Source organism: Strix aluco, chromosome 2 (genome assembly GCF_031877795.1).
Source record: "Strix aluco isolate bStrAlu1 chromosome 2, bStrAlu1.hap1, whole genome shotgun sequence".
NCBI lineage: Eukaryota > Metazoa > Chordata > Aves > Strigiformes > Strigidae > Strix > Strix aluco.
In genome coordinates this window covers 62,896,008-62,915,587 of record NC_133932.1, presented here as the reverse complement: position 1 = coordinate 62,915,587, position 19,580 = coordinate 62,896,008, and the positions used below count along the sequence as shown (strand labels likewise).

Sequence of the window (19,580 nt, the reverse complement as noted above, 5' to 3'; positions counted from 1 at the left end):
TTAACAAGCAAGTCACCAGTAGGAAATCACTCACTAGCTCTTCAGTCACACAGCACTGAGGAAAAGATTAATTTTATATCCATGAGCCTCTAAAAAAAAAAAAAAAAAAATCATTAGGAGGATGGTCACCCACTGGATTTTTTGGAAGTTCAAAAAAATCTGTGTGTTTTCTAAGGAGGCTCCTTCTCTCAGAGAGGGACATTTGGGAGCAGCAAACTCACCAAGAACTTAGTAAGTCAGAACTTCAGAGAAAAATTGAACCTGATACAGAAGTACAATCTTTCCATTCAAGCTCCTGCAGTCTGAAGAACATGTCTGGGACTGAGCAGATAAACACATTACTCTGATACATGTGAACATGGTTGAAAAAAGGTTAAAAGTTTCTAGAGATAAAAATGAGCTTCATAAACAAAGTATTTGCCAAGTTAAATATACTGCCATGCAGCAATGAAAAGCGGGAATGGTTAGGCTTAGGCTGAAACATTGTACTGGCATTCAGTTGCCCATGTGAAAGTCTATTCCAGAGTCCGGGCTGCTTCACTCACACCATCATGTCTCCAAAATACTCACCTCCTTACGAGAACTATTCACTGTAAACAGCGTCTGGTGGGAATATGCTCCTTGCAAGACACTAGTATTGCAGATAGGTATGACAAAAGATAGGTACGACCTTTTATGCTGTGCAGCAGTCATGACTACCAAAGTATAAAGCTTAGAGACAAGCTAAACAAGCAGAAGTGCCCACTTCAGTTCTGTGAGCCAGAAAAGGATGTTACAGCCAACCTTACCGGGCGTGTCTGCAGAAAGTCACATACAGTCACCCTCCTCTGCTCTTAATATAAAACATTACATAATATTCAACTAGAATATCAAAGATAACCCAGGAGGAACAATCAGGTGGCACTGCCACAACAGCAATAAGCCTTACATGAGGTTTTTTCCTCCATGCTTATTCCTGTGTTTTCCAGCCGTTGCAGAACTGTAGTGTAGTTGGGGACGCCAACTCCACACACTGCTTGATGTCTCCTGTGAATGCCCCTTCCACCTCAAGTGGCATATCCCTCCTGACCAGCCAAGGAGATCCCTACATGTGCCAGTTCAAACTCCTCTATTGAGCCCAACTTCTAGAGGCTACTTAGAAACTGACTCAATTATACAACAAAGCTAAAAGTCAGCTGGAACAAGTTGGTATTTCAGGCCAAGAATAACAAGTTTAAATATGGTATCTACTAGCAAACACAAATAAAGCATGAATTGTATTCTCTCTCAACCACTTTATGTTATCAACTTCATTGCTCATACACAGACAAGCAAATACAGTACCAATTCAGTAGAAAGTAACTAGGTCTTTGATGCCTGCTGTTATACAAAAAAGCCAACCCAGATCACTTTCAAACATGCCCAGATGAAGTCTCTACTTCTCCAAATATAATAGTTTAAGAATACTTCACAGAGTATAACAGCAGAGTTTGTAATTCACCTAGAAAACCAGCTGGATCCTAAGACTGCAAGTAACAGTGCTGGGCATACAGGGAATGTAAATACATGATCTCCAGCCTCAGCAGAGGTTTGGATGGGGCAAGTCTCCAGCTCCATAGCAGCTGACCTGTATGTTCAGCAAAGGTTGTAAAGCAAGTTCTCTAGCTGCAGGAGAGGGTGGATTCTGGGGCTGAACACTAACAATTCACTCACTAAGAAGGCAATTTAAGGAAGAATAGTCAAGCTGTCTCATGGATAAGGAAAGTATTCCCAGGAGAAAGGTCATTACACAATCAGTAATCATAATGAAGACTGATGGAAAGGAAGGAGCAAATAGGAAGGACTGTGCAGTAGTAAAACAACAGCAGAGGTATATGACACTTTAAATGCAGGTCCCACTTCACTACTGAAGGACTTGATATTAAGTGTTAAGAAGAAGGAGGGGAAAAAATAATGATTTCTCAGAATTGGTGTGGAAACAGATTGTATCCATTCTAATGGATTCAAAGAGTACAAATCAAAAGCTAGTCATATCCTTTTGGGACACTTGATATTTTTAAACTATCATCAGTTATAACATCTTTCTATTAGTATCTCACATTCAAAGCCATGCCAAAGGTTAACAGCAGTTTTCATATTTAATCCAATTCTTGAATTAATAGAATAACACCCAAGCCTCAGAAGCAATGACTACACTCCCAGTGTGTTGGCACTGAGCATGGCCACAGCATGTCCTGCTGCAGAGTTGACAGAGGGAAGAACCTCACATGTAGGGAACACCAAGCCACACAAGCAGCTTTCTCTTCAGCTAACTACTGATGGTAAGAGCCACAAGTGCAGCCACACACAGTCAGCACGTTGAAGACTGTCATCTTACACACAGAAAAGTTAATTGCATTTTAGAATACATTTATGCCATGCTTCTTTGTTTCCATCCTTTTTTTGTTAATAGTTGCCCAACTTCATAATGAAAGAGCAGGAAAACAAGTCAACGAGTACTCACTTTAAAAAAAAAAATCTCAGTACTAATTATTTTTTTAAGCATAAGCAAGAAGGGAAGACAACTATGGAAAGGCATGGCATTCAGATTAAGCATACCACTTTATTTAACCATTTCCATGAAGCCAGCACACCAAGGCGCCCATCAGACCCACAGCTCTGCTGTTCAAACTGCCCCCTCCAAGGGGCTTACAAGGTAACAGAGGAGGAACCACTAATACACTCATTACGTGTGCTTGAAGTTTGCATCAGGTATTTCAGTGGTTCCCAGCTGCCTTTAAAACCTATTTTAACAGGGTGGGGGTATTTTGAAAACCCTGCAAGCAGAAAAAGTGGCAGCTATGGAGAAGTAGCCCAGACTACAGCAGACCTCCAAGCCCCACCAGCATGGCTTTACAGGCAAGACCCTCCAGTGGCAGCAAAGCTCCCCCACTGCTGGGCCATGCTGGGTACCAGCACTGGTAAGCCCACAAACACCTTCTGGCAACAGTGCTACAAGAACTTTGCCAGGACAGACCTACCAGGTGGGGATGTGATCTTTTTCCATGCATTACTGACACAGCTTTATCAAGAGAAATGCAGAGCTTAAGCCCAGTCTTTGAAACTGAACATGAAATACTGAAGCCCGGAAGAAAGCACAGAAATCACACACCTCCCCTGACTAAGCACAGTTCATCTATCTCCTCTACTCTAATTGAAGAGGAGCTTTCAACTATATCTCCCTCATAAAAAAAAAACACCTCAGCTTCTTCCACCATAGCTTTCAAGGGCCTTTAGGCACTTCTAAAGTAAAGTGAATTGTCTGATTTCTGGGCTTGAAAAGAAAAAAAAGGCAGTTTTATACCATTTCTCTTTTCTCCCTTCACACTCAGTTAATTGCGGGCTGAAGTGCTTTTTAATAGGTAGGGGTGGGAGGGGGGGAAGCAGTGCATTTGAGCTAAATTACCTATCTCTGCTAGACACAGAAAAGATCTGATCTGCTGAGTACAACTATGTATTTTTTACAACACTAGTAAAACCCCCTTCAAAATAAATACCCTTCTAAAAAAATAATTGCTTGTATCACATCCTTTCAATATAGACACCACTTAGTCTAAAGCAGGGGGAGAAAGGCTGTATTCAGTATAAAATGGGGCTAAAGCATTAATCCCGAGTCACAAATAAGGACTCTGTTGAAAAAAAAAAAAAAAAAATCTACAAGCTGGTATTTCTGGCTGTCAGAGTGGAAACAACAGCCTTCAGTTAAATACTGAAGCTGTCTCCTGAACACACAGGGACAGCTCAGCAGCTCAGTGCCAAACTCACAGCAGTCAGCACATGAGCAAGGAAAGAGCATCCATGGTACACAGCACCTGTTAAAGGGCTACATAGGAACTGCAAAATATTTTTAGTTATGGCCCCGAACAGGCCAAGATACATAGTTCTGGATGACAGAAGGTGTCCTATAACACACTACAGCTCTAAGGCTTATCTTTGAGGTTTTTTAGTTGTTTTGTTTATTTGTTTGTTTCCAAATGATGACTGACCTAGGGTTCCTGCTTCAGATTTATTGTTTCTAGATCAGTAGCAGGGTGAATACTGCCACCTCTGCCTAATGGAGAGAATGGTTGTTCAGCCAGCAGGGGATGGGGGTGGAAATATCTCCCTACCAGAAGCAAGGGCAAGGTTTCACCCAGCTCTTTAAGATGTTGTCTTGAACTACTCTGTACAGTAGGTTGGTAAAGGGAGGTCAACTTTCAGAAGAAGGATGGGGAAAAAGGGCTACCATGCACCCACAGAGTGAGGTTTGTGGGAACAAAGGACACAAGAGAAACAACTAGCTGAACCATGACACTTTTCTGTCACAGGGAATCAAGCCTTCCTCTCTCTGATTCCAGAGCTGTCTTGTGTGTGCTGCAGGAAACCATCCTGGCCTGGAGGCAAGGCCAGTCCCCCAAGAAGGGAGTCTCTGGGCTCCACCAAGCCAGAGGTAAGGCTTACGCCTGCTTCCAGTTGTGCTGCGAGCACACACAGCAGAAGTCTAGAGTCTCACCTCTGTTAGTGAGCCCAGGACACACAGTAGTTCAGAAAGGCATTTCACAGGTTGCACTTCTGCACCCAAGTTCTGCCCAGGACTGGTTGCACAGATGAACCAGAGGCATTTCCCGCCGTGCCAGTAACTGCTTTGGGTGAAGGTGATTTCAGAGTTAAGATGCTCTAATCCTTCTATAGCACAGAAAATGAGAAAGGTCTACAAAAGACATACTGCAAGAGAAAGCACAGCTAGAATCACTTCAGTCCAGCACATCTTTTTTTAAATTAAATATCATAACGAATTATATCTGAATTGTTCATTCTGTTTTGCATAAGGTATAAGCCAATGCAGTATTGTGAAACCCAGAGATGAGATTACATGCCAGTTGATGCATAGATTTTTGTTAACATAGCCAAGGAAATGCTCCCTATGTTCCTTCTATGATTGTCTATAAAACAGAGGCTTAACTTACCAGAAAGGAGACAGCTGAAAATCCAGACCTAATTTGTCCCATCCACCTTCTCCCCAAAACATATAGAACCTCAATGACTAAGTAGAGCAGCATTGAGATGGGGACACCATCAGCACTTGAGAAACATCCTGTAGGACTTGACTCTCCCTCACCATCCCCTTTTCAGTTTTTTCACCTGCACCAGGAACAAAACCTACACTCTTCATCTACAAGGGAGCTCAATCCTTGTTGTTTTAGGAAGATTCATTGGAAGACCTGTTTAGAGTCATATTTCTATTGCAAGGTATCAAAGAAAAATTGGGAATGGTTGCAAAAAATATCTTCTGAAATGGACTAAGGAAAGCCTCAAGTTCTTCCAGGGCCCAGACAAGAGCAACACTAACCTGTCATGCACTGCAGAACCACCTCCCTGTCTGACAACAAGCTTATGCACCAGACATCAGGTTACCTACCCTCAGTTCAGCACGATCCTACGAACACAACCGTCTGTTTCTGATAACTTTCTAATTCAGATGAAAACTACAGTATATGCAAAGGAACACCTTCCCCTTCAGCCTCCGCCTGGTTCCTACAACTGTGTAATGTTGTAGAGCAGTACCAGTTAGTTATGTCACCAAAGGCTTCCTCATGTAGAGGAAATCCAGGGTTGCCATTTGCCTCTTTTTTGGCTCCTGCTGGTGATCAGAAGGGTATTCTGGTGCTGATTTGATAGATATCTCATGAAGCTGAAGTTAAACATAAAAATAAACCTATTTATCTTAATTGTTATCAAAACCACTGCCCTCCCCCCCCCCCCAAAAAAAAACAAACCCCCAAACAAACAAAAAAAAACCAAAAAACCTACACCCCAACCAACCCATAAACAGAAAAACCCACACAAAAATCACTGCTCTGAGGACTACAGCTGAATTGAACTCTAAAGATATTTCAGAAACATTAGCAATTTATAAGCTACCCCACCTAAAGAGCAAATACCTGAAATACAGGTAGATTAATAACAGAGACACAGCAGTTCTTTCAAAAATCTCTCAGAAGACGAAATGGTAAATTCCATCCAGTCACAGGGCACAAAGCAAGCTTACAGACAGGATTTGCAATACAATGTCCTGAGCAGCCAGCAAACTGAGGAAGACTCACTTCCAAAGCCTGTTACCAAGTGATTTATAAGAATATCCAGGAAGAACAAGAGGGTTGCCAGATAACGTTCTCAAAACTGGGTGCTCAGAGTTATGCTCCTAAGCCTAGTATTAGAAGGCTTATGTGAAAGTGGCTTATTAAATACCAACACTGCCATTATTTTGATGGCTGTGGAGATGCAATAGGTCACCTCTAGCATGTACTGAGACTAGAATTGTAACAGAGAGTACTGCAGCCAGAGGAGCTAAAAATAGGCCCTTTCTTCATCTACTTTGTGGCTACAGAAACTTAGTCTGATACAGTGTATTTCAGAACAAATCTGATGTTTTTAATCCTGAACATTTACCTCTTATCTCTCATTTCTGATCCACAAAAGGTTATATAAGTTTTATATGCCTCTTCTTACATTGTTTCTCTTTCTCTGTACCCAAGTCCAGTTTTGCTTTTACTTTTACCTCCAGCACTAGCACATGGCCCCCAGGCAGTTTCAGAACAACCCCGCAGTTGAGAAGGTACCTGGTAGGACTGACGCCTGTGCTGATGTATGGGTTGACAGTTACCCAAGTTATCACTTATGAAAGGGGACAAACTAATTGCTTGATGGAAGTGATACCACTAGATCCGCTAGGACACATCTACATATCCTTCCTAAGGACCGAGTGCTGGGGAGCCACTGTCACTTCCCATCCTTAAGCTCTTCCCTGGGCTCAAGGTGCACGGCCCACATCCTGTGGCTCCCTACCACATGGGGATGCTCCTCAACAGAGGGTGAAGAAACCTGCCAGACACAGACTTTCCATACACAGTTGAAACTCTTCAGGAAAAATACAGCTCAGAACACTTTACCCTTGGGACTCAGACCAGCACAAAGAAAAGTAACCATCATGATCACTATCACAAGTTGGAATATGTGTGTCAGCAAAGTCTCAATTCCTTAATTGCTCTGTTGTGAGTTGTTGTTTGGTTGTTTTTTTAATTGCTCCATAATGACTTGCATTAGTAATACTGGTGCTGAAGCAGCTGCAGAACATTCGCAAGTATTTAACTTCCACAGAGCAACACCCTTGTTACAGTTTCAAGACCAGAATTCAATTGTATATAGAACTTTATAAGCCAAAGGCATCTTGTGGAATAACGTGCAGATCATCACAGCGTGCTGACATGGTACATAATCGATTCAAATCAACATTGTGCCTGCAGCTCTAGGTGCCAAGTATTTCAAGATGTTCCAAAAAGTTAGGTCCCTTCCTCTTCCGCGTACACAATTGTCAGGTCTAGCATGTGCAGCTGAGGTCTGCAATTTTCATATTGCTTCATCAAAAATAAGATATTTAAGTTGCACATTGCAAAAAAAGAAGCACTATAAGTCAGTAAACATTCATGTAAACTTCATGTTATTCCACATTTTAACAGATGTTGCCAGAAAAAGATTTAACACATCAGAATAATACAGACAGACAAGCAGCAGCTGTTGAAGAGACAGTGACAACACAGGGAATAAGAAACACAGAAAGACTACATAATTATTGTAATGAGTTTTTAATCTTCAATCGAAACAGCTAGCACGATGAAGTTACATAAAACACAGCAAACCTGGACCTGCCAGTAGCCTTTGTTCTGCGGAGGACTGGGTAATTAGACCACCACACTGAAACTGTCAGGCGTGGCAGATGCCTCTCACTCAACAGGCAGCAGAAAACGTGCTGCTCGAAGTCTGGAAGGAATGCAGACTTTGGCAGCACCAGCAGTACTTGGGCCATGGGTCCTTTTAGCTGGGTAAAACCCATGCTGTCTTTACTGAAACAGATCAAATCAACAGCAGAGACATCAAGAAAGTAGAACAGGATGTGCCTGTATCTGCGTTCTGAGAAAAGATAGTGAGAAGTGTTGGTTAAAGCTCTGGCTGAAGGCAGCTTCTCCGCTCACCGCTGCAAGCCATGTCATGCCACCTGATTCCTAGTGCGCTCAAGGAAAGAGGTCTCATTGCACATTACTGTAAATTAACATGGCTAGATAAGAAAAAAAGAAATCCAGCTCCATCACCTCTTCTTAAAGAGCAAAAGAAGCAAGCAACCATCAAGACCTGCAGTTCTAACTAGCTCAGGTCAAATGTGCATTTGATCTAATACAATCACCCAAAGATTCATCACTTCGAAACCAACGGTTTTGGAGGGGTTTTAGGTGCAACAAGACAGTTTTTCTAGCTCATTGTCTCCACAATCAAAATTAATCAGCGCTGAAGTGCTAGCTTACTTCTGTAAATGAAAGCCACTTACTCAGGTAGCACTGAAAACTGCTGTGATAGAAACACTTTGATTTTTTTCTGTTAGAAAAATTGAATGCATACGGTGCAAGTGCTGTAGACTTGACTATAAAGCCATGTGAAAGTTACCTAGTGTGCAGAGTTTGGAGCCTACACCAATAACATATTATGAAATACATCTTTATGAGAGCACCTAGACACCCAGAACTGTTTCGTGCTAGATACTTGTGTTTTTAGGACTACAAACTGATTGAAAATACCGCCTTGTGATTTTGTGTTTGTCAGACTGATCAAATATATGCATATACATGCAGTTTGAAAAAAAAAAGTGCATTCCTCAGATACCAAGTTATCGGCAAAATTAGAAACCCATGTCTCTGTTTAACCACTATCCTTTAAGTGACAAAGAAGGAAGAGGAGAAACTCCTATTTGAAGAATAAAGCCTGGTTATCAGAAGTATAACAGGCAGTTACTATGATACGTTTTCTTTGCTCTAAACTAAGTCTGAAAAATGCTTAAGCGAGGCCAGGCCTCAGCAGAGCTTTACTGCCATGAAGCCTAACCATGTTTGAAAGGAACTGAATGTACTAAACGTGTTTCCTCGGGTGTTTGCCATGGCATGGCAAGAGTCAGTTTGTTTGGGAGGGAGAAGAGCATGTATTTTGGTTTACTAAAGGGGCTCATTTAGAAGGTGAGTGTATTGAGCAATGATCTGTGAAAACAAGATGATTTAAGCCACCGCACACCAAGAACATGCGGTGGTTTGAGCCAATCATTCTTTCAGCAGTGTTGCCTGTGGGGCGGAAAGGGCTGTAGCGTAATGCCTTTCCTAATACACAATTTCAGCGCTTGTACCTCAGTTTGGGAATCTAACATCCATTTCATGGATCAGAAACTGGTTATCAGACTAAACTAATTTGAGCTTAATGAGAGGTAAAAGTTCTCCAAGTTGAACGATTTCTTATTTCCCGCATAGCTCATCAAAATGCATACCCAAACGCCCTTGATGCCCTGGTACTTGCATTGCATACATTAGCGCTCCCACATACGCAAGATTTCCACCATAAAGTAAACCACCTAAATGACTGAAATGGTCTTAAAACAGAAGTTAACTTACTAAAGGTGACAACACCACGATAATACCTAAACAACATCTTCAATACAACCTTACACTGCCTCTTCCGATCAGCACAGATACAGTTAATCTACCATCTCCTGAGCACTAGTCAGCTGCTAGGCATTATCATGCTAGGGGATAACTTACTTAAATGCCCAATCATTAATTTGTCAGTTTTCAGCATCAAGCATAGGTGAAATACACAGCAATGCAGCAAAGAGATCAGTGACTAAGAGCAAACTGGGATGGTTTAAGAGAAGCATCAGCAGAGGAAAATTCCACTGCTTCACAAGCAGTCGCGTAGCTCTCAAGAGCCGTAGTACTCATCAGGGAGGAAACGGTTCGCTTTCCCCCACCCCTTGAGTGCCGAATTTCTCATCTGTGGTTACCCTCAATACGCTTCTCCCGACCAACATCGGGCAGGTGTTTCACACCGTTCAGCAGGAACCGATCCAGCTCACGGAGGAGAAGTGGTGCCCCTGCCGCTACGGCAGTAAGCCAATCCCCGGCAGACAAATCTTTTTTTTTTTTTTTCAAACGGATGGCTGTTCCTCATCACAACTGTTTATGCTCTGCGTAGCAAACCGCGCACGCGATACAACCGCCCGAGTTCGCGGAGGAGCGAGTACTCCGTGCGTGGGTTCGGGCTCCCCTGCGCCAGCCATCAACGGCCCCGGCACAGAGCCCAGCTCCTCCGAACCACCCGCCCCACGGGCGCGGGGGAGAGCACCCCTGCTGGGGGGGAGGGTATTTGTATTTTCCCTTTGCTCCCGCTCACCGCGGGCGAGGGGACAACCGCCGCTCAGCCCAGCGCTCATTCCGCCAGGCGGGCTCAAGGAGAGGCCCCCCCGCGGGCGCTGCCGGGGGTGTCACCGCAGTCAGTCGGCGACCAGCGAACCGGGGCCGCCCGTTGGCAGCGGCCCGGCGGCAGGCAGCGAGCGAACCCCCGCGCATCAAAGTTGAAACGCGCTCCTTCGTACGCGCTGCGCGCCACAGCGCGGCGGGGGCGCCGGCACAACGCTTTCCAACACCGTTACCGCGACGACCGGCGTGGCCCCGCTCCCTACAGCGGGGCGGGCTACCGAAACGCCGCGTCTTGCCAGCGCGGCCGCCCCAGCGCCGGGGGACGGCGGCAGGACAGCGCACCTTTGCGCGGCACAGCCGCTCCGCCGCCGCCCCGCGGGAGGCAGCGGGATGTCCACCCCCCTCCTCCCGCCCCCGGCCCGCCGACAGGCGCCGGTGCGGGGCCGGGCGGGGATCCAGGCGCACCGGCACGGCCGGTCTCCCTCTCCACTACCCCGGGGCCTACCCCCGCGCCGCCGCCGCCCGCCCGCCGTCGTCCGCGCCTCGCCTCAGGGCGCCGGGGGCGCGGCCGAGCACCGGGGCTCCGCCGCCGCCCCTGCCGGTACCTGCCGGCGGTGACACCGGCCCTCAGAGAGCTGGCTGCCGCGGGGAGGAGGCGGGGAGCGGGGGGGGGGGAGCCTGAGGCGCGGTGCCGCGGCCCCGGGGGCAACTCACCATAGATCATGGCCAGCCCGGTCTCGTGGAGGAAGCGGACGCGGCGGTGCTTGAAAAGCCAGATGGTGAGGATGGTGAGGGTGAGGAGCAGGATGAAGGTGAGGAGGCTCACGCTGTCCTGCCGGTGGCTCTCCTCCGCCTCCTTCTCGGTGGCGAGCTCCTCCATGGCGCTGCTGCTGCCGCCGCCGCTCCGCTCCGCCGCCCGCAACCCGCCGGCCGCCAGCAGGAGAAGCGGGAGCACCGGCAGCCGGCGGCGCAGGGGCAGCGCCATAGTTGCGGGCAGGCTGCTGCCGCCGCTCCCCGTCCCACACCGCGGCGGCCCGCGGGCACTGCCCACCGCCCGGCCGGCCGGCGGAAAGAGAGGAAGGGAGGGAGGGAAAGAAGGGAAGGGGGGACGGCGGGGGGAGCGGCCCCGGCGCGCAGGAACCCGCCCGCCGCCACCGCCGCCTCCCCCGGCCCCTTAAAGGCGCAGCCCCGGCGGCAGCCTTGGCTGGGGAGCTGTGAGGACGCAGTGTCCTCCCTCGCCCGGGCACGGTGAAGCGGTGGGAGGCGCCGGGGTGGGTGCTGCCCCGCCCGACGCGGGCCGGTTTTACTTCGGGGACCCCAGGTGCCACCTCGGCGGCGCGGGCAGCGCTCCGGTCCTGGTCCCGGTCTCCCCGCGTCGCCCAGCAAGCCGGTAAGCAGCTGATACACGGGTGCGTTGTTGAAAATCATCACCCTGGAGCTGGCTGTGCCCTTGCCCGGGACCGAGCTGGGCCAGGAGCTGATGGATTCCGTCAGATCTGGAAGGGAATGACCGCAGGCACTGGTCGCTCTGGGGCTCCGCGAATCTGCAAAAGTTCTCCCAAAAGAGTCAGAATATGCTTACTCGAGTGTTTTCCCATGTGGGGTGTTTGTTTTTTTGGGTTGGGTTTTTTTTTGGTTAGGGTTTTGGTTTTTTTTTTTCAGATACAGGAAAACTTACTAAACGCAAACTGCTAACTTGGGGTTTTCTATCCGAACACATCTGACTGGAAAGTCGCTTCTAGGAGGCGAGACAATTGTAGGAAATTAATAGACTAGTCAGTATTTTCATTTGACATTTCTTTACTGAAATAAAAAAAAAAGGGGCATGCACCTACTGTTTTAAAATCATCTCGAGTTGGGGGAGAGAAAGAAAAGTCACTTTGTGCTTTTTGCAAACAAGCCAGAATCAGAACTTTCTCATTTAGCTTTTTTTTTTCCTTGAATGATTCACAAACATTAAAAAAAAAAAAAAAAAAAAAAAAACCACCAAAACCCAGAGAATTTCGACTAATGAAAATGTTTGGTTTTAAAGAAATACAAACTCCTGTAAAACTCAGCTTTGTGGATTTTTTTGTTTTTATCAACTTCAGCAGGAGTGTGCTTTACCTTTGGCTACCAGAGGAATTCCCTCCCATTTTCGAGTGGTGGTGTGACCAGTGCTGACATTTCTGCTCCTGTGACATTTTTCCCAGAATTGCTATTTTCTATCACAACTTCTAACATGTATTTTAGCCATTGTTTTGCAGAAAAAGAAAGCAGAATACCTTTGGCCACATGTTTAATTAGTTATACGGCAGATTCTCTCTCCTTTAGTGCTGTTCTCTTTCTTAATATTGCTGCCTGGCCGTTTCTGAGGGTATTTATGGAGGTGTTCTATTTACAAGAGTCTCTCTACCAAACTTTCCTCCTGCTAGTGGCTCTGGAATTCTCTCTTGTCACATACACTTCTGTTTAGGAAAGTCCTTTTTAGAAACACTTCAAGATGACAGCTATGTAAAACCACATTTTTATTTATATGTAGTCCTTTTAAATATGGTATTTATGCAAACTCTTCAACAACCTTCAAAATCTGGTATAATTATGTGCAATTACCTTTAAATATTTGCTTGTGCAGGGCTCAAAGTTTACATTGATAGTGCCATCATTTGTAAACCTCTTAAAGATGAAAAGCACTAATTTGCCCCGAAGACCTAGCTCTTAAACCTATGTGAACCATTAAAAATTACTGCCTCAAGACTGCCTTATGTTAAATCTCGCATTCAAAATTAACATTTCTGGTATAATGAGAGCATTATACCACTAAATCTTTATTGTGTATCTTTAGGATATACAACCCACATACTATATAATTTATAACTTTAGGATATAACAACCTACAGGCCTCACAGCAGACTACAGGTATGCAATACAGTGCTAAGTATGTGTAATGTTGATAAACTTATAAAATAAAAAGCTGAATGGCAATAACAGGCTCTCTTCTGTTTTTTCTTTTTTTATTGTGTGCTGCATAGTGCTGGGTAAGGTCTGTTGCTAAGTGTATGGTGGCTCTTTTTAAGAAGACAGTTTCCATGCATATTGTAATTTCATCTACCTCTCAGCTGAGCTGCAGTCAGGGTCTTAAGTTACTTCCTGCAAAGTCTTCCACCAGTAACCTGTGTTATATCCTTCAACACTGGCACAGTTCACTGTGCACTATGCCTCTTGCTCGTCAGACAACAATGAGAAATATCCAGACAATTCTTTTAATAGTTAAGCGTAATAGCCCGGTTTTACTTTTTTTTTTTTTTTTCCCCCCAGCTGAACTATGTTGTTTGTGGAGAAAAGCATTCATCCATAGTTTGGTGTGTCAGTGCTACCATCAGCACAAGCTTTAAACCTCCACATTCACATTTACAGGGGTTTTCACATGTAGCCTCTGCACAGGTATCCCCTTATCCTAGGAGCACCTCCACTGAAATCAAAACATCAGTAGGTACTGTCCCCAAAAATTTTTACTGAATTGAAGAAATTCTGTTCACCACTGTTGAACACAAAATTGGGCACAACTCATCCTTACTCTGGACTATGTGGATGTAACTAAATCCCATACACAAATTGCTGATGGGAGAATGATTATTTCTATCAGTTTAGGGCATCAAAATTTAATAGCGATGTATTTAGTTCTCCTCAACTCAGTGTTCTGTCTAATATGTTGTTGCCAGGGAATTTGATATGCAGAGTATATTTGGTTCATACTGGCCAAAGTTTGTTGTCTCTTCACACTCATGGATTGGTATCATGGTGCATGAATAGTTTAACTGATTTAAACGGGAGCGTATGTTCTCAAATAAGAAAAAAGGTATCAAGTCGAGCTTGCCTATATGTCCCTGTATACCAGGCTGCATCCTTGTAAGAGAGCTGTGTTCACACAGCTCAGTTCCTTACAGCGGTGTAGCTAGCAGATTGCTGTGGTGTTTTCAGTCTGTTAGGAACATCAGTAATTTCACCTCAGGGGGTAGCTCTATCACTGTAATAACCCTGCCGTTATGGTTTGTGCTCCAAACTTTTCCTGGCAGGCCTCCACCTCCCTTCCCAAGCTGTTCTGCACTAGACCTCCTTCGTGTTCTCTACAGATGGGACCTGGATGTTACCTCTGTCTGGCAGCCACCATGTTGCAGAAATCAGCTCTCCTGCTTAGCAGAACTATCACTTTGTTCTATTCCTGTTTTCTTCCCATTTGTTATTTTTTATCTGGTCCCAGGCAGAGGGCTTTGATCTGCTTGCTGTTTGAGAGGCCACGCTTGAGGCAGAAACAAAGATGTGTGCTTAGGGAGATGGAAGGCAATGGCCTAGTGGGATCACAACAGAGGTATCAAAGGCTCAAAACTAAAGCTATGAGATGGCATTGAAATAGAGCGAAGGACAAAATCTAGCCACTCAACAGAGTTCAGCCATACCTGGAGGGATGCAGGAGGATTTTGGTATTAAATGCTAATAAATATGTGCATTTGTACATGGGTGATGATTGATTCACGGGATTGGTTCATGTGAGCCTGACCAAAACACCATAGAGATAGATACCTGGATCAGCCCACCCCATTTCTTTTGCCTACCAGTCTTCTCTTATTAAAAAGCTCATCCTGCCAGAAGCATCATCAAACACTCCATTCAGCATTTTTAGAATTTTCTTTGTTATGAAAGTCATTGTTATCGCATGAACTGATATTCACTTCAGGGTTATTCTTATTCCCAGAGTTGAATAATGTGTGGCAAATGCGAGGTCCAATTTTCAAGCCCTGCTCTCCCTCTGAGCTATTGGCGGTAACATTGCCCACTCCTTGTCAGTAACGCTGAAGAGCTGGCACTCTATCGAGACCTTTTCTGTACTACATGAGTGTGTTGAGGCTGACCCTTTGTGCCGATTAAAGCAGCAGTTTTGAGATTTTCACTGATCTAACATGTCATTGTAGGACTGGTTCTGGTAGAGAAAGGCCTCATAGTTGCTTGTGCTTATAACAAACTGGAAAATCAAACAAAGCCTTATCATAATATGTGGCGGGTTTATGCAACTTCCCTTGTACACTCAAATTTTCTAGCACACTATTCCAGAGTGCAGTAGCAAGTTGATTAGCAGACAGGTCAACCTTGCAGAGCGGCTAGCATGTCAGCCACTCTCCTTAACGCCTCCCCTTCTTTCTCCTCTCTTCCCCTTTAAGCCAAAACCTGCCATCATCATGTTTTAAAATGGCAACGCATTTTGAACCTATAGCCAGCTCTGGCGATGTTAGGATTGTCTTGTGGGCTACTCTCCTGTGTCTGTGTAAGATATCCCCACAGCCCAGGATCCCGTAAAACATGCCCTATTGCAGACATAAGTTTAAAGACAACTAGGTGTTCTGCAATTAAATTTTGAAGAACATGTCATGTTTTTACTGAAAACCAAATTTGTTCGAATCTCCAGTTTGTTGGAAGTGCTAACAATTGTGACACATTTCTCTGTTAGTACCAGTTCTGCAGAGGTGTCGTATATCCGAGAAAATGTCAGAACTGCCATTTTCTACCAGTGCAAATGCAGAAATCAACATTAGCCTTTCTGGTAGACAAAAGTCTAGCTAGAGTTAAAGCCGTTCTGTGCTATTCACAAGGTGCAAAAGGCACTCACTGTGCAGCTGCATCTCTCAGCTTTTATATCATGGTAAACTTTCAGAGTGTCTGAGAGGGATATGACTAGAAATTTTACCTACAGAAGGGTGCTCTGCCACCTCCCTTATACCCAAACAGATTGCTTTCCCCTTCTAGCTGTATGTGATATCAGGAAGTGTCATTCTACAAGGGACAAAGTAGGTTTTCTCTTATTCCTCAGAAGAAGGTAGCTCATTACCCTTTGCAGGTGCAAATCATGGTTGTAACTTTCAGTGTTATAATTGCTAAAAGGAGCAACGAAGTGATCGCTGTTCTCATCACTCATCACTCCCCACTACATTCCCTGTAAATATTTAAACAAGTGAATATCCTCATGCCACGGCTCAGCTGGCACCAGAATAGTCTGAAAAAGTTCTGGAAAAGGGCAAATAAGCCTCGGTTGAGGCACATGAATTATAATTTGACCTGCACAAAATTAATCTTGTCTAGTCCTATGAGGAGTTATGTGAACATCATTTGAAACTGCAAGCATGCACATGAGTGCTCTGTTACCATCAGCTGTCAGTTGGCCACTACCAGAAACAGTGCCTACCGAAGGTTTTCTCAAACACGGTTTTAAAGCACAAAGTGGGAAAGATTGGCAAAAATGTGGGTACAGTGTTGCAGCATTCAAATTTGTTATAAAATATTTATATTCTGTATTTGTACAATTATACCAAATCTTTGGACAAAGCTCTCCTGGAAAAGTCTGCTGTTCTGTTCTTGGCAGAGAAACAGAAAGTCAAAATTACATTTCATTAAATTTTGATTATGCTCAATATGCTATGGCTGTAAGCATTGCATAGGCTAGAAAGTGACTTTGTAAGTAAAGTTACACGAAGTGTCTTGGCTTCACCTGAATTAGTCAGCCCAGAGGCATGGCTAGACATATGAAAGCAAAAGGTTAGCTCTATCTTGAGAAATTATGTCTGAAGGTACATGTTTTTGCTCTTGTTCTGGAAAAAAGTCAGGAAACTTCTAGTTTCTTCTACAGGAAAACAAACTCTCCTGTAAATACTAGATTCTAAGACATCCATGGAGAAGTGGGCTTGAGTGATAAATGGCTCCCATCATGCTGGACACTGCTCTGCAGTTCTGAAAGAAGCCTAGTGGTTTGATAAGAAGGTCTAACTTGCCCACCATATTTCCATAGGCTCTTTTTCTGCTGAAAGGGCTGAATTATTAACAATATACTAATACAGTCAATTTGTGTAATCTAAGCAATCTCCTACATGTATAACAAATAACTAAGAGAGTGACAGAATGACAGTTAACTGGTCAGTAATCACAGGATAGTTGAGGTTGGAAAGGACCTCTGGGGGTCATCTGGTACAACGCCCCTGCTCAAGCAGAGCCACTTAGAGCCAGCTGCCCAGGACCATGTCTGAATGGCTTTTGAATATCTCCAAGGATGAAGACTCCACAACCTCCCTGGGCAGCCTGTGCCAGTACCCAGTCACCTTCACAGTGAAAAAATATTTCCTCATGGTCAGAGGGAAGCTCGTGTATTTCAGTTTGTGCCTGTTGCCTCTGGTCCTGTCACTGGGCACCACTGAGCAGACCCTGGGTCCATCCTCTTTAGACCCTCCCTTGAGGTATTTATATACACTGATGCAATTATCAATGTACGATAAAATGAGATCAGATTATCAATGATGACAGTATGAATGTAATATCTAGTTTAGTAACAATACTTACCACCAGAGTTTTCCACACTGGCAAAAGTCTAAGGCAGGGCTTCTCAACCTTTCCTTCACCATGGATCCCCTTTAAATACCTTTCGTGGCCACAGACCACCAAGACTTAATTCAAGATTTAAAGCACTAGACTGCATCAAATATTTATTTCAGTTTTCTCATGAAGGGTCTTCAAATTTGGAGAGAAGGAGGGGGGAGCTTGAGTATGAGAGGAGCATCGAGAGGAGGGAGCTGCAGGAAAAGGAGGTGCAGTGCTTGCTGCGTGCCAGACCAAATGTTTCCTGACTAGACATTCCCCACCCCTGCTTTAAGCCTTCACGGACCCCCTGTGATGACATCGCAGCCCCCCAGGGGTTAAGAACCACTGGTCTAAGAGAACAGTGCTTCAAAAGGATGAGAACAATTTAACAGTAAATTTTTATTAGTGGAAACTAAACAGCTGATTGACTATGACTGATCTCATTTTACAGGGTCTGCCCAATCATGTAGGAAATCTGGAGACATGTTTTTCAAAAGGTTACACCTTTTGGCAACCAGTTCCCCACAACTGGGAAGAACCCTGACTCAGGGAGGCGGAAGGAGATGCCTAGCTGAAAGATGAGGATCAAACATAAGTGCAGAATAAGCTCAGGTGATGCCAGTTCTGGGAGCTGGTTTTTCTTTTCCAAGAATAAGCAAACTTGGGCTGGTGAGGGCAGTGCCATTGAGCAAGTTTTAGCTCCTGATGGACCCTGACTAATACCAATGGCAAGCTCTAAGGGAAAACATGCTGGTTCCAACAGTTGAGCCCTCTCAGAACAGATCCACACCTACTGTGAAAATTATGATAGCAGGGCTGGGCCAAGCTGTGACAGAATGTGAAGTCTGACAGCTCCCTAAAAGCATGTCTATTTGAGGTGGAGCTGGATGTGGATGATACAGATAGGGGTGTTTGTTGTTTGGTTGACTGCTAGGCTGCTGGCCAAAGGCAAAAAGAAGAAAGACACCAAAAGGCTTGGAATCAAAAGACAGAGAGCAGTTGTCAGCTGCTTCAAGATGCAATCAGTATTATCTCAAGCTGTACCCCCAAGATAGGAAAAGCCCAAGGCAGATACGTTAGCAGAATCAGCATCACAGTAGTCACATCAGACACAAGCCACCACTTGTGCTTTTCTAATGAAGGATTTGAGCTTATACTGCACTGTCTTTCCCTGATTGTTCTTTATTTTAGTGGATAGGATATTTCATTCTATAAAGAAGGTTTTTCATGCTAATATTATTTATATATTCTCAATTCCTCATCCTTCCCTAATTGTGTGCTATTCGAGATAAATCCCAGGTTCGAGCAATAGAATAGTTGAGGTGATTTCTTGTGGCATGGTTGTTACATGGATACAAGGCAGGGACATCTAGAGGCCAAAGCACTGTCTGCAAATACAGTCAGTACAAATACATCTACTAGATGTGGAGTATTAGAGCATTTTTCAAAAGCAGCTTAGATAATAAGTACATTGCATGACCTCTAGTGGTATTAAGCCCAAGGCACTGTCAAACTCATTCATAGCAGTCTGATACCATTGGGGAAAAGCCAAGGTTACACAGAAACTATCACATACATGCTAGTTCTGTGCTGCTGTACCCCACCTTACTGTCAGCTTTAGGGCAGTCCAAATTTTGTCCCACTGCCAGGATAAGATCGAGAAAAGTGTTTAATTCAGTGGAAAGTCCAAATACTCAGCAGAGCAAATGTCTTGCAGTGATTCTTTTATTGTCAATTATTCACACATTGTCATTAATATTTCCTGCTACTGTCTTCATGTAGAGAGGTAAGGAACCCAGCAACACTTGTACAAGAAGGAATGGCAATGAGATCTGGGAGGTAAAATCAGCAAAGTCTTCTCTGCAGTGACTCAGAAAGTCAAAGAGGAGTAACATATTCTTTTAACATCAGCAGAAG

General features: G+C 44.6%; 1 protein-coding gene across 2 annotated transcripts in view; it reads right to left on the bottom strand.

Moving 5' to 3' along the window:
* SLC9A7 (solute carrier family 9 member A7) overlaps positions 1–11,663 on the bottom strand; it is a 77,031-nt gene extending 65,368 nt beyond the window's left edge. For both annotated transcript variants that reach the window (XM_074814978.1, XM_074814979.1), the window contains exon 1: positions 11,001–11,663. In XM_074814978.1, coding sequence (XP_074671079.1) covers positions 11,001–11,271 — 271 coding nt within the window. In that variant the 5' untranslated portion in view covers positions 11,272–11,663. The remainder of the gene's footprint in view (positions 1–11,000) is intronic.
* Between the last annotated feature and the right edge of the window lie 7,917 nt (positions 11,664–19,580).